Source organism: Tupaia chinensis, unplaced genomic scaffold (genome assembly GCF_000334495.1).
Source record: "Tupaia chinensis unplaced genomic scaffold, TupChi_1.0 Scaffold000622_1, whole genome shotgun sequence".
NCBI classification, from domain to species: Eukaryota; Metazoa; Chordata; class Mammalia; order Scandentia; family Tupaiidae; genus Tupaia; species Tupaia belangeri.
This window is the reverse complement of record NW_006160142.1, coordinates 7,346,599-7,359,683: the sequence shown is the minus strand read 5'-3', so window position 1 is coordinate 7,359,683 and position 13,085 is coordinate 7,346,599. Positions and strand designations below refer to the sequence as shown.

The following is a 13,085-nucleotide window of genomic DNA, read 5'->3' as shown; positions in this document are numbered from 1 at the left end:
AAAAAAAAAAAAAAAATCAAGTGGGGAGAAAGGGATCTAAAGAGATTAGTTTAATTACTTGGAGAACCTGGAATTTAAGAGTAAACATTCAGACTACATGGTAGATTTTTAAGTTGTCAGTCATTTGCTTCTTTAATACTTGGGTTGGAACAGAAGAATATATTAATTATAATGCTAGAAATCAGAAAAAAAATACACATCAGAAAGCATTCTCCTAATGGACTATATATAACACTTGAGATTGCCTCTGTGTATGATATTTTATGCAGTTCTGTCATCTCACAAGTACTGAATCATATAAGAATTCAAATGGGAAATCGCATTTATCAAGGAATTGGAACTTTTTTGCTATGAAAATATTCTGGAAAAGTTAAAAATCTTCAGACAGGAAAGGAAGATGATTTAATATGGGAGAGATACAGGAAGATAAAAATTTATAAAAGGTGTTAATGGAGGTAAATATGATCAAAACCTGAAATGTTCAGACTAAAAATAATTGGAAAAAGTGATTTGAGGCATAAGTAAAAGATTATATATACATTTAGACTCCTTCAGAAGAATGGTTCAAGCCATGGCATATAAAATCTAAAAAGGAGTCATTGAAATAATACCATTTTGAGTCAGATTAATGAAATGGCTTGTGTTTTATGTTGTCTAAGTAGTAGCACCAAATGACATTTTATGTAAGATAATGTTATACTCTGTGTGATCATACTTAGTGGTTTTCATTCTTTTATTTATGTTTCACATATTTCAGAAAGGATTTAAGGGATCAGTATCACTTCATGGATGCACAGTAAGAAAATGGGCAGGTATTCGAGATGTATCTTTATATGTTATGGCTTGATCTTACATCAACCATAAAGGTACCTCTGCTAAAATCTTTTTAGAACGTGCTACTTTGAGTAACTAGAATTAATAGAAATTGCATTTCATAAATGAAGATAATTGAAACTTAAAATTATCAACTAACTTCAATTTTCTTTCAGTGGATTTTAATGGAAATCTTCTCTAAAGAAAATTTCAATATGTATGTCTGTTTTTTCCTTTGTGAATTAATAGTCCATGCATATTATAGAAAAGTGTGAAATATAGATGAGCAAAAAAGGAAATTACCATAGTTATCGCCAGAAGATAACCACACATTCTGTTTTTCTTCTTTTTCTACTTTTTTTTTTTTTTTTTTTTTGAGAGAGGTTTTTGCTATAGGGCGTGTGCTCGCCAGAAAGACAGAGACAGAAAGTGAGAAATCACCCCCTGGGGGGGATGGCCACACCACAATCTCTTCTCCTCCATTCTCTCTCGGGATCTTGGGCACGCACACACATGCGCCTGGTATGAGTTTAAGCGATTGGGTCCAGGACTCGAACCGTGGTCAACTATGTGAGAGTCCAGCAACATAACCATTATGCCAACTGCTGGTCCGAATAACCACACATTATAATGTCTATTCCTATTAGCCACTAGGCACCCAAATTTATATTAAAAAAATACATACTCTATTGTAATTTTTCTGTTTGCCCTTTTAAACAGTGCTTGTGGAAATTAACACATCTGTTGTAATACTGGTTCATCAGAAAAGTCATGTATTTTTCTGTTTTTCTATGCAAAAATGCTTCATGACTTTTCCCAAGGACCCAGTAGCTCCTTAATAGCTCAGAGTTATCAGTGTAAAAAGAAATTAATTGTAATGTTTTGTCATTTAATTATATATATATTTTAGAGGTTTTTGCTATAGGGTGCATGCACTCTCCAGACAGAGAGACAGAGAGACAGAAAGTGAGAAATCATCCCCCAGGGGGGATGGCCACGCCGCAATCCCTTCTCCTCCATTCTCCTCTAAGGATCTTGGGCACGCACGCACACGTGCCCGGCGTAAGTTTTAAGCCACCGGGTCCGGGACGTGAACCACAGTTGACTACGTGGGAGTCCAGCGACATAGCCATTACACTAACTGCTGGTCCCGATTTAATTATATTTTGGGGGACTGTAAGACTTTACAACAGTTGGCCATAGATTATTGTATTTTGTGAATTGTGTTTGTTTTTTGTTTTGTTTTTCAGTTTTGCTATAGGGTGTGGGCACTCATTGAAGGGTGAGGTGAGAAATCATCCCCCCCAGTGGGGATGACCACAATCCCTTCTCCTCCATTCTTCCCTCAGGATTTTGAGTATACACATGCACCCAGCATGTTTTCAAGCCACCAGGTCCAGAATTGAACTGCGCTATATGAACCTTGTGGGATACAGCCCCATCTTTACTTCTGTACCACTTGCTGGCCCCCATGAGTTGTGTTTTAATTGGTTTTGTCTTCCAGAATTCAGTCTCCTTTAATCCTGTCCCTGTGCCATGTCTTATTATTTGTATTTACTTAAAATTATTTAATTTTATTCTTTGTTATTATTATCTTTTAATTTGACCATAGAGACAGAGAGCGAGAGAGAGGGAGGGAGGGAAAGTGAGAAAGCAAGTACTCAAACTGCAGTCAACCATGTGGAAATTCAGTGCCTTTAACCACCACACCACCTACAGGCCTCTATTCTTATTTCTTAATCTGCTGTGGGATGATAGTAAGACTTTGCACTTGTTTGAATTGTGTTTAAATCAAGAGTAAATAAACCCTGAGCAGGGCCTACAGAAGCTATCTCAGTTGAAGTAAATAGTTTTCATGCAACAACTCTAACATAACTATTTTTGTTTTCCTGAGTTCTGTATAGCTGAGATTTCTAATTAGATATTAATGTATGTTTAAGTAGAAGCAAATGATACAATTTTGTTTTGGAAAATTGCAATACAAATATACCCTTGAGTTTTATTAGGTCTCAGATGAAAATGCTGTTGGGGTTTCAGGTACTTCTAATTTGTATAATCATATAAATTAGTGTAACTTTATACTTTCATGAATATTTCATAGTAATTATTCCTTTTTATTCAGGAAGATGAGAAGTTTTTGTCTGAAGTTTTTGCACAATTAACAGATGAGGCTACAGATGATGATAAACGGCGTGAATTGGTAAGGCATTCTTAAAATTCAGACACTTAAAGAGCATTCTTTTGGCATGCACAGTTTTTAATCTCAAATTTGTCATGAGAGACTTTTCATAATCAGTATGAGATGAAAGATACATATTTAAATTGAACCATAAAATGATAGTGCAAAATTTCTGAAATTTGTTGTTCTATATATTTTAGAAAATTCTTAAGATATTCTGATGTGTCATGTCCTTACCCCCTCACACCCAGTAAGGGAATTTGTATGCCTGTAAATCCTCAAATCAGATAAGTTGTTTATATTAGTATAGAATTATAAACTCATACAGTTAAAAAAAAATTAAGTGTATTTATTTCTTCTGTGAAAGAGACAGACAGACGAGCAGAAAAAATATGCATCCCAACAGGATCTTCACACTACTCACTGACCCCAGTTTTAGGCAGCCTAGATCATGGGCCTGTATACCCCAGCGTGTTCATGGAGGTTCTGGGAAATGAACCCAAGACCTTTCTCATATTGGTCCATTTGCATTGTCTCTACACCACCAACTTGCCTGAACTCACACTTTTTTTTTTTTTTTTAATTTTGTCTGAGGTTATGTGCACTTAACAGACAAAGAAGAGACAGAGAAGTAGAGGAAGAAAGCACCTTCCAAGGAATGTGGTCATGCTACAATCTCTTTTCCTCTATTTTTCCATCATGTCAGGCTTTTGGGTACATATGTACATGCGCCTGGTGTGTTTCTCAAGCTACTGAGTTGAGAATTTAAACAGTGGATGCAATCAGTCCTCTGGGACTCATATATTTTAATGGTTCAGTAGATACTCATATTATAGAGATGTTTTCTTTCTTTTTTTAAAAAGAATGATTTTATTTAACTTTATTTTATTTTATTTATTTATTTTAATTTCTCCAGAGAGGAGCAGAGTGTGAGAGAGAGAAGGAAAGTGAGAAAGCAAAAGCAAGCCTCCAGGTCCAGGGCTGAAGCCAAGGTTGGCCATGTGGGAGTCTAGCGCCCTTCACTACCACGCCACCTACTGGTCCCAAGGTGTTTTTTTTTTAATTTTTTATTTTTGGAGAGGTTTTTTGCTATAGGTCCCATGCGCTTGCCAGAAAGACAGAGACAGAGAGACAGAAAGCAAGAAATTATCCCCCCCAGGTGGGATGGCCACTTCACAATCCCTTCTCCTCCATTCTCTTGGGATCCTGGGCGTGCACGCGCCCGGTGTAAGTTTAAGCCACCAGGTCTGGGACTTGAACCGCGGTCGACTACATGGGAGTCCAGTGATATAGCCATTACGTTAACTGTTGGTCCCTCAAGGTGTTTTCTCTTTAAACAAGAGTTAAGAAGACTATTTCTTCAGTAAGTGAATGGTAAATAATTTGTTTTTGTTTTTGTTTTTTTTTGGAGAGGTTTTTCGCTATAGGGCGCGTGCGCTTGCCAGCCAGACAGACAGAGACATAGAGACAGAAAGCGAGAAATCACCCCCCAGGGGGGATGGTCACGCCGCCATCCCTTCTCCATTCTCCTCTCGGGATCTTGGGCACGCACGCACACGTGCCCGGCGTGAGTTTTAAGCCCCCGGGTCCGGGACGCGAACCACAGTCAACTACGTGGGAGTCCAGTGACATAGCCATTACGCTAACTGCTGGTTCCCAATAATTTGGGGTCTTTTTGTAAATTTTTTTTTTTTTTGCTTTCAAATGTGTTTGTAAATTTTTGATATACAGTCTGTTTTGGAGTCAGAGAATAGTGATTGCTATTTGCCAGATATTTGGCATTTTTTTATAACATTATATCCAGGTATTTGGGATTCTACAAAATAATGAAAAATTGCTTATTTAAACCATTCAAATAATCTTTGTTGTAATTATTTATTTTTAGGCAGATACTCAGTTTTCCCATTTGTAAAATTAGCTTATTAGGCTAGGGACTCTCTGATGTCCTTTTCAATTCTTAAGGTTGTTCCGTGTATTTTGAGGGGCACCCTGGGGACCCAAACAGTTTATTATAGGATGGCTTCTATGAATATATGTGTTCTTTTTTTAAAAAAAATTTTTTATTTCACTTATTTATACATACATACATAGATGATATATACATATATATGTAGAGAGAGAGAGAGAGTATAAGAGAGATAATGAGCATACCCCTCAGGGTTTTGTCATGCCATACCCCACATTTCAGGCTGACCTGGCTGGGGATTCAAACCATTGTCACCATGTGGCATCTGGTGCAGAACAGACACAGCCCTGAGAGGTTTACTTTTAATGGGTATTAGTTTTTAATATTTGTTTCTTTTTTTGTTTTTTATAATTTTTTAAAAGTATGTTTATGTATGAGAGAGAGCGTGTGTGTGAGAGAAAGAGAGAGAAAGAGAAAAGAGACAGCACCTCCAACAGTTTTGATACCATGATCCAGCATTTAGCCAGAGAAAGAGAGAAAGATACAGCACCTCCAACAGGGTTTTGATACTACAATCCAGCCTTTAGCTGGTATAAGTGCATGCCCAGTGTGTTCAGAGAAGTATCTGAACTTAAGCCAGGAACCTTCCCGTGGGATTGCCTTACAGACTGTCAGAGCCACCTCCTGGTCCATAGTTTTTAATGTCAATTTTGAGGAGCCACAATGCTCTTGAAAAGATGACTTCCTTCAGAAGGCTGAATTCCACACTGGTGGATCACGTTGTAGTGCCCCAAGTTTATATTAATCATCTTCTCACTATCATTTTTTACATTACAGGTTAATTTTTTCAAGGAATTTTGTGCATTTTCTCAGACATTACAACCTCAAAACAGGGATGCATTTTTCAAAACTTTGGCAAAATTGGGAATTCTTCCTGCTCTGGAAATTGTAATGGTAATTACATGGTTTCTTTTTATCTTTTTGAAATTATAAATTTGTTATTGATTTATATTATGAATGGGAAACTATTATAGTAAAGCATATTGAATTCTGTAACTTGGTTTATTATTCACCTGATACTAATTTCTACAAGAATGTTTTCAGTTTTCAAATTTTTATGAATTTTAATATATAATCATTTACATATAATTTGGCATCAAGTGAATAGAAACCCTACTTTATTTTTTCAAGACTGTCATCATTTTTGTAACAATATTAAATGTATTTCATAAAAACCAGTAAAATATCTTTTCTTTTTGGACCAGTGAGTAGAGGAAGGGCATATTGGACTAAGGGGCCTTATACTGCCATGTGTGGTTAGGACATAGATCTCAGACTTTTGTTTATATGACTTTTATTTGTTGGTATTTACTATATGAAAAGCTAAAATTGAGATTTTTTTTTTCCTTTTTCATCAGACTTTTGCCATAGGATGTATGCACTTGCCAGAAAGAGAGAGAGAAAGTGAGAAATCACCCTCCAGAGGGAATGGGCACGCCATAGTCCCTTCTCCTCCATTCTCTCCAGGGATTTTGAGCATGCATGTACACATGCCCAACATGTTTTTCAAGCTACCAGGTCCAGGACTTGAACTACTAGTCAGCTGTGCAGAATCCAGTACCCCAACCATCACACCACCTGCTGGCCCCAAAACTGAGAAATTTTTAAAATATTGATTTGTTTTAAAAATGGTAGCCCATTATTTATTAGTATATATAACCTTTATGGAAAAAAGCATTTTCCCTAACCAGAAATACGTAGATGGATGGCTTTTTTTTTTTTTTTTTTAATTTTCCCTTTAATGTCTGGCTTAACAGAAGATAGGTAGATTCTCATTGCAACTCTAAATTTATTAGGTCATCAGGAAAGTCATGACATAGTTTTCTGGTTTTTTTTGCAGAAATATGACATGACTTTCCTGATGGCCCAATAATTTGTTGTTCTTTTTTTAAAAGAATTATTTAATTTAATTTTAATTATTTATTATAGTTTGACCAGAAAGAGGCCAGAGTGAGAGAGACAGAGAGAGCAACAAAGCAAGCCGCCAGGTCAGAGACTCAACACTGTCAGCCATGTGGGAGTCCAGCACGCTTAACCACTACACCATCTGCTGGTCCCCCAATAATTTGTTGTTATGATACATATCACATAGCGTCTGGAAAACCCTACTGTATTTGTTGGCAAGTGAGAACAAAAAAGGCAGAGTCAGTATTATTTATTGTTATGAAAATAGTTTAATTCTTCTGTACTTACTGAAAAAGGTGTTAGACCTCTCATTAGGATTTCCTGGACTTTACTTTGAGAACTGTTGGTTTAGGGAATGTTTTCAGAATCACCTGAAGATTTTTAAACTCAGAATCATATCTTTCATGCATTGGAGGGGATAAAGCATTTAGGATCACAGCTTTATAATACTAAGTTGTGAAAAAGATTAAAAATGTCCAAAACATGTTTCTACTAGGTGAATCTCAGAAGAGAAACACAGGCAAATCTAGAACAAAAAGATTTTTTTTTTTTGAGAGTTTTTTTTTCGCTATAGGGCGCGTGCACTTGCCAGAGAGAGAGAAACATAGAGACAGAAAGCGAGAAATCACCCCCCAGGGGGGATGGTCACGCCGCAATCCCTTCTCCTCCATTCTCCTCTCGGGATCTTAGGCACGCACGCACACGCGCCTGGCGTGAGTTTTAAGCCACCGGGTGGGGTCACGAACCGCAGTCGACTACGTGGGAGCCCAGCGACATAGCCATTACGCTAACTGCTGGTTCCCTAGAACAAAAAGATATTTTGAAAGGCTTTGAAGGTTTAGGTAGGAGATGACATTCAAATTTCTCAATATATTTAAATAAATCTCCCCAAAATCTTTTACAGCATTTTTTAACACTTTTATTATCTTCTGCAGATTCATATATTTAAATTTTCTAAATACTTCATTGTGGTAGTAAAAATCAGCAGAAATTTACCATTGAGCTGCCTAAAGTTTTTTTTTGTGTGTGTTTTTTTTTTTTTTTTAAGAGAAATTTTTGCTATAGGGCATGTGTGCTTTCCAGAGAGACAGAGCGAGACAGAAAGTGAGAAATCACCCTGCAGGGGGGATGGCCACACCGCAGTCCCTTTTTCTCCATTCTACTCTCATAATCTTGGACTCGCATGCACACACACCCAGTGTGAGTTTTAAGCTGCTGGGTCCGGGTCTCAAACCTCAGTTGACTATGTGGAATTCTAGCAATATAACCATTACTCCCATCTGCCGGTCCTCCCTAAAGATTTTAATATTTGTAAAAAGAAAAGAAGAAAAGGCTGAAGAGAGTTCATATTTTGATTGTGGTACAGCATCTAAATCCAAAAAGTTGAGAGGTAGTACAAGGATTTGGGAAAGAAAAGAGAAATGCAAGAAAAACTTTTAGTAATAGTCTCTAAGTAACCTGAATTTTCTTTTATCAGGGCATGGATGATTTGCAAGTCAGATCAGCTGCCACAGATATATTTTCTTATCTAGTAGAGTTTAGTCCATCTATGGTTCGAGAATTTGTAATGCAAGAAGCCCAGCAAAGTGATGACGTAAGTAATATGACAGTTCTGTTTGAAATACTTGTAGTGTAGTGTTTGTAAACTATTAGAGAAAAAGCATAGTGTAATCTTAATGTTTTTGGAAAATAATAATAGGTTTGTTACCAGCTGTGACATTGGCAAGCTCAGAATGTGTGGCAATTGATTTGTTCATTGTGAAGAAAAAAAGAGCTATTCAAATTAATATTGAGATAGATTACAAGGGGACTTCAAAAAGTTTATGGAATTCTTTGGCCCTCAAGAAAGTCAGTAAGCGAAATGTCTTGAGCATCTCAAAAATTGTTGTCATGATCTTTGCTCTTGACCAGTCTGCTTTTTGCTTTGACTGGACCCTTTCACCTCTTGTTAGCCTCCCCATTGTTTTGTCTTTAGGATCTTGATTAACTCACTTGTTGAAAATATACATTGAAAGCTCTTCTTTTGTTTACTGATCTTGGAGCAATAGCTTTGTCACCCATTAAGCAGAAAGTCTGCTCAACTTTCATTTTTCATTCAGAATTGTGTAAACTGAACCAGTTCAGATGTCTAAGGTGTTGGCTGTTTCTGTTGTTGATCCTCTTCAATTAGGGCATGAACAAAATTTAAGATTTCCTTGTAAATTGATGTGGATTATCTGTCACTACAGGCATCATCTTCAACATCATTTCCTCTCTCTTTTCTTTTCTTTCCTTTTTTTTTTTTCTTTTGCTGTAGGGTTTGAGAGACAGGGAAAGTGAGAAATCACCCCACCTCCCATGGGGGGGACAGCCATGCTACAGTCCCTCTACTCTGTTCTCCTCAGAATTTTGGGCATGCCTGGTGTGTTTTCCAAGCCACCGGAGCTGAGATTTGAACCACAGTTGGCTTTTGGATCTGGTTTTCTATGCTAAGCACTTAACTATTGTGCTATACCTGGACTCATAGATTCTTAAATATTGGTGTAAAGAAAGTTTCAAGTGCTTTCGAAATGTAATTATAAGCCTTTAGGCAATTTGCAGATCAGGCACTTACCTAAAATAAGTAAGAAGTTGTTTTTACTTGTTCAGATTGTTTTCTTTTAAGTGGGAATGAAAGTTTAATAATGAGATCAATATTGTATTTTCCCATTAAATAAATATTTAAATTTTCCTCTCAAACAATTTGTGGACAAAATAAACATACAGCTATAACTTAAGGAATTATTTCTCTTGTGAAAAATATTTTATTGTTGTACCAACCCCATGCATGCCTAGTGTGGTTCAGGGAGCTGGATCTCACATAGCCAATAGCATGGTTCTAGTCCCAGCCCTGGTGGCTTGAAAAACATGTGGGGCAAGTGTGTGTGTCCATTCCCCAAATCCCAACAAGATAGACAAATTGAGAGCAGGAATTGCGTTATGACCATGCCCCCATTGAAGGATGTTTTCTCCCTCTCCCTAGCTGTCTTTCTCTCTCTCTCTGGCCAGTGTGCAAAAGTCTTCTGGCAATTAAAAAAAAAAAGATTTTTTTGTTTTATTAACTAGAAGATACATTCCTTCTCAAGGAAATTTTTTATTCTCAATTTTAATTTGATGCTTTCATGAGTTACTATTGAATTAAATTACAGTAATTTTGGGACCAGCAGGTGGCATAGTGGGTAAGGCTCTGGACTCCCATGTGGTGAACCATGGTTTGAGTCCTAGACCCGGCAGCTTGCTTTCTCATTTTTTTTCTCTCTCTCCTCTCTTTCTATCTCTCTCTGATGAGCACACATGCCCTATAGAAATTTTTAAAAATAATAATAAGTAAAGGGACCAGCAGGTGGCATGGTGGTTAAGGAGCTGGACACACCCACATGGCCAACCAGGATTCAAGTCCTGAATCTGGTGGCTTGCTTTCTCACTTCCTCTCGCACTCTCCTGGTTCTCTCTTGTCAAAATAAAAAAAAAAAAAAAAAAAAAAAGAATAAATAAATAAAATAAAATAAATAAAAAATTTAAAAAATAAAAAATAATAATAAAGTAAAAAAATCGTTTTTAAAAAAATTACATTTTGTTTACATTTACATTGCTCCATCCTCAGTGATTTGTGTAATTAAAGGTATTTATCATAAGGTGACCATAAATCTCTCAAACCATAATAATAAATTATTAACTTTTAGAATTTATATTTTATTTTACTTTTTTTAGAGAGATTTTTACCACATGGCACATGTACTCACTGGAGAGACAGACAGAAAGTGAGAAATTGTCCCCTAGGGAGGATAGCCACACTGCAGTCCCTTCTCCATTCTCCTCTTAAGATTTTGGAAATGCATACTCACTTGGCATGAGTTTTAAGCCACTGGATCTCGGGACTCGAATAGTGCCAACTATATGGGAGTCTAGCAATGTAACTGTTACACCATCTGCTGGTACCTTATTTTTAATTTTTTTCTAAATTTGACCAGCAAGAGAAAAAAGGAAAGTGAGAAAGCAAACCACCAGGTCCAGGACTCAATCCAGATCACCATGCTACCTGCCAGCCCCAACTTTTAGAATTCTTAACTCTTAAGCTTCTGTTTCTGTTAGAAATGTTTTGTTGGGGGCCCAGCAGGCGGCAAAGTGGTTAAGGCACTGGACTCTTGTATGGCAATTTGACTCCTGGATTCAGTGGCTTGCTTTCCCACTTTCTCTCTCTCTAGTGGGTGCACATGCCCTATAACAAGTTTTAAAATGATGATAATGATAAATAATATTAAATAAATAATTCTTAAAGAAAGAAACATTTTTTGGGACCTGCAGTTGGCATAATGACTACGTTGCTGGACTCCCATGTAGTCTATCGCGGTTCGAGACCTGGACCTGGTGTCTTAAACTCATGTTGGGAGCGTGTGCGTGTGCCCAAGATCCCAAGAGGAGAATGGAAGAGAAGGAGTTGAGGCATGGGGATCCCCCTGGGGGGTGATTTCTTGCTTTCTGTCTCTCTGTCTGTCTCTCTGTCTTTCTGGTAAGCACATGCGCCCTATAGCAAAAACCTCTCAAAAAAAAAAAAGAAAGAAAGAAACATTTTTTTGTTGGGGCCAGCAGGTTGCCTGGTGGTTAAGGCACTGGACTCCCACATGACTGACCCATAGTACAAGTCCTGGAGCCTGGTGGCTTACATTCTCATTTTTTCTCTCTCTCTCTTCCACTCTCTTTTTCTCTGTGTCTCTCTCTCTGGTGAGCACACATGGCTTTTAGCAAATTTAAAAATAATAATAATAATGAATTAAATAATTTGTTAACATTTTATTTAGCTAATACTTTAGACTTAGACAAGCAGTTATTATTTTATACTATTGGAAAATAGAATGATTTTTTTCATAAGAATCACTTTATTGTAATTTTAATTGTTGTTATTTTTAAATTTGACCAGAAAAAGACAGAAAAAAAAGAAAGGGAAAGTGAGAAAGCAAGCTACTAGGTCCAGGACTTGAACTGCAATCAGCCATGTGGGAGTTCAGTGCCTCAACCACCATGCCACCTCCTGACCCAGTGAGTACTTTTTTTAACTGCCAAAGGGCATATTCACTCACCAGAGTGGGAAAGGATACCCCCGACTGGGGCATGATCATGCAACAACCCTTTTCTCCATCTTGTAGGATTTGGGGTACACTTGCACTTACACCTGGTGTTTCTTTGAAGCCACTGGGGTCAGGACTCTGGCTGCATTAAGCCTTGTGGGATCCAGCGCCCTATGCGTAGCACTTAACCACTGTGCCACAGGGCTGGCCTAGGAAATTAATTCAATATTATCTAACTTTAGTCTTCATTCAGAGTTTGTCAGTTGTCTCAGTAATTTCCACTTTTTAAAAGAATATTTATTTAATTTTATTTGTTATTATTTTGTTTTAACTTGACCGGAGAGACAGAGGGATAGAGAAAGAGAAAGTTAGAAAGCAAGCCAGGATTTGAACCATGGTCAACCATGTGGGAGTCCAGCACCTTAACCACCACATCATGTGCCAGCCCTAGTCATTTCCACTTTAAACAAGAAAAAAATAGAAGTTCCTGATCCAGTATCCAAAAATTGGAATTTTTCTGATGTTTCCTTGATTTAAGATTCTATTCTTTTGGGACCAGAAGTTAGCATAATGGCTATGTTGCTGGACTCCCATGTAGTCGACCGCGGTTCGAGTCCCAGACACAGCAGCTTGAACTCAGGCCAGGCGCGTATGTGTGCATGCCCAAGATCCCAAGAGAAGAATGGAGGAGAAGGGATTGTGGCGTGGCCATTTCCCCTGGGGGGGTGATTTCTCGCTTTCTGTCTCTGTCTCTCTCTGTCTTTCTGGCGAGCGGACACGCCCTATAGCAAAAACCTCTCCAGAAAAAAGAAAAAAAAAAGATTCTATTCTTTTGTGGAAGGAATGGTACAGGACTAATATTTCCTTCGCTATGTCATATCTGGAAATCTATCCAACTTTTTCAAATGAACTTCAGTTTTCTTCATCTAGACTATTTTGCCATTTCATAGACTTTGGTAGTTGGAACATTAAGTTCTTGTGTAGAATTTGAGGAACTATCATTAGTGCATTCTTCTAAAATTGTCAAGATGGGTCGAAAGAAATACTGGTTTTATATGTACATATGTATACCATATATACACATCACATGGAGATATACACACATATACATATACAGGTGTTGGGGTGTAAACTCCCC

The 13,085-nt window shown here is 37.4% G+C and overlaps 1 protein-coding gene and 1 long non-coding RNA gene across 4 annotated transcripts in view; both read left to right on the top strand.

Annotated features, from left to right (window-relative positions):
* PPP4R3B (protein phosphatase 4 regulatory subunit 3B) overlaps positions 1–13,085 on the top strand; it is an 80,062-nt gene that overhangs the window by 31,370 nt on the left and 35,607 nt on the right. For all 3 annotated transcript variants that reach the window (XM_006159047.3, XM_006159046.3, XM_014591805.2), the window contains exons 5-7: positions 2,936–3,013; positions 5,736–5,852; positions 8,341–8,457. In XM_006159047.3, the coding sequence (XP_006159109.1) occupies positions 2,936–3,013; positions 5,736–5,852; positions 8,341–8,457 (312 nt within the window). The remainder of the gene's footprint in view (positions 1–2,935; positions 3,014–5,735; positions 5,853–8,340; positions 8,458–13,085) is intronic.
* Positions 17–1,055, top strand: LOC114009770 (uncharacterized). Its single transcript, XR_003551158.1, has 2 exons — positions 17–455; positions 758–1,055. It is a non-coding gene; the product is annotated as an uncharacterized LOC114009770 (long non-coding RNA).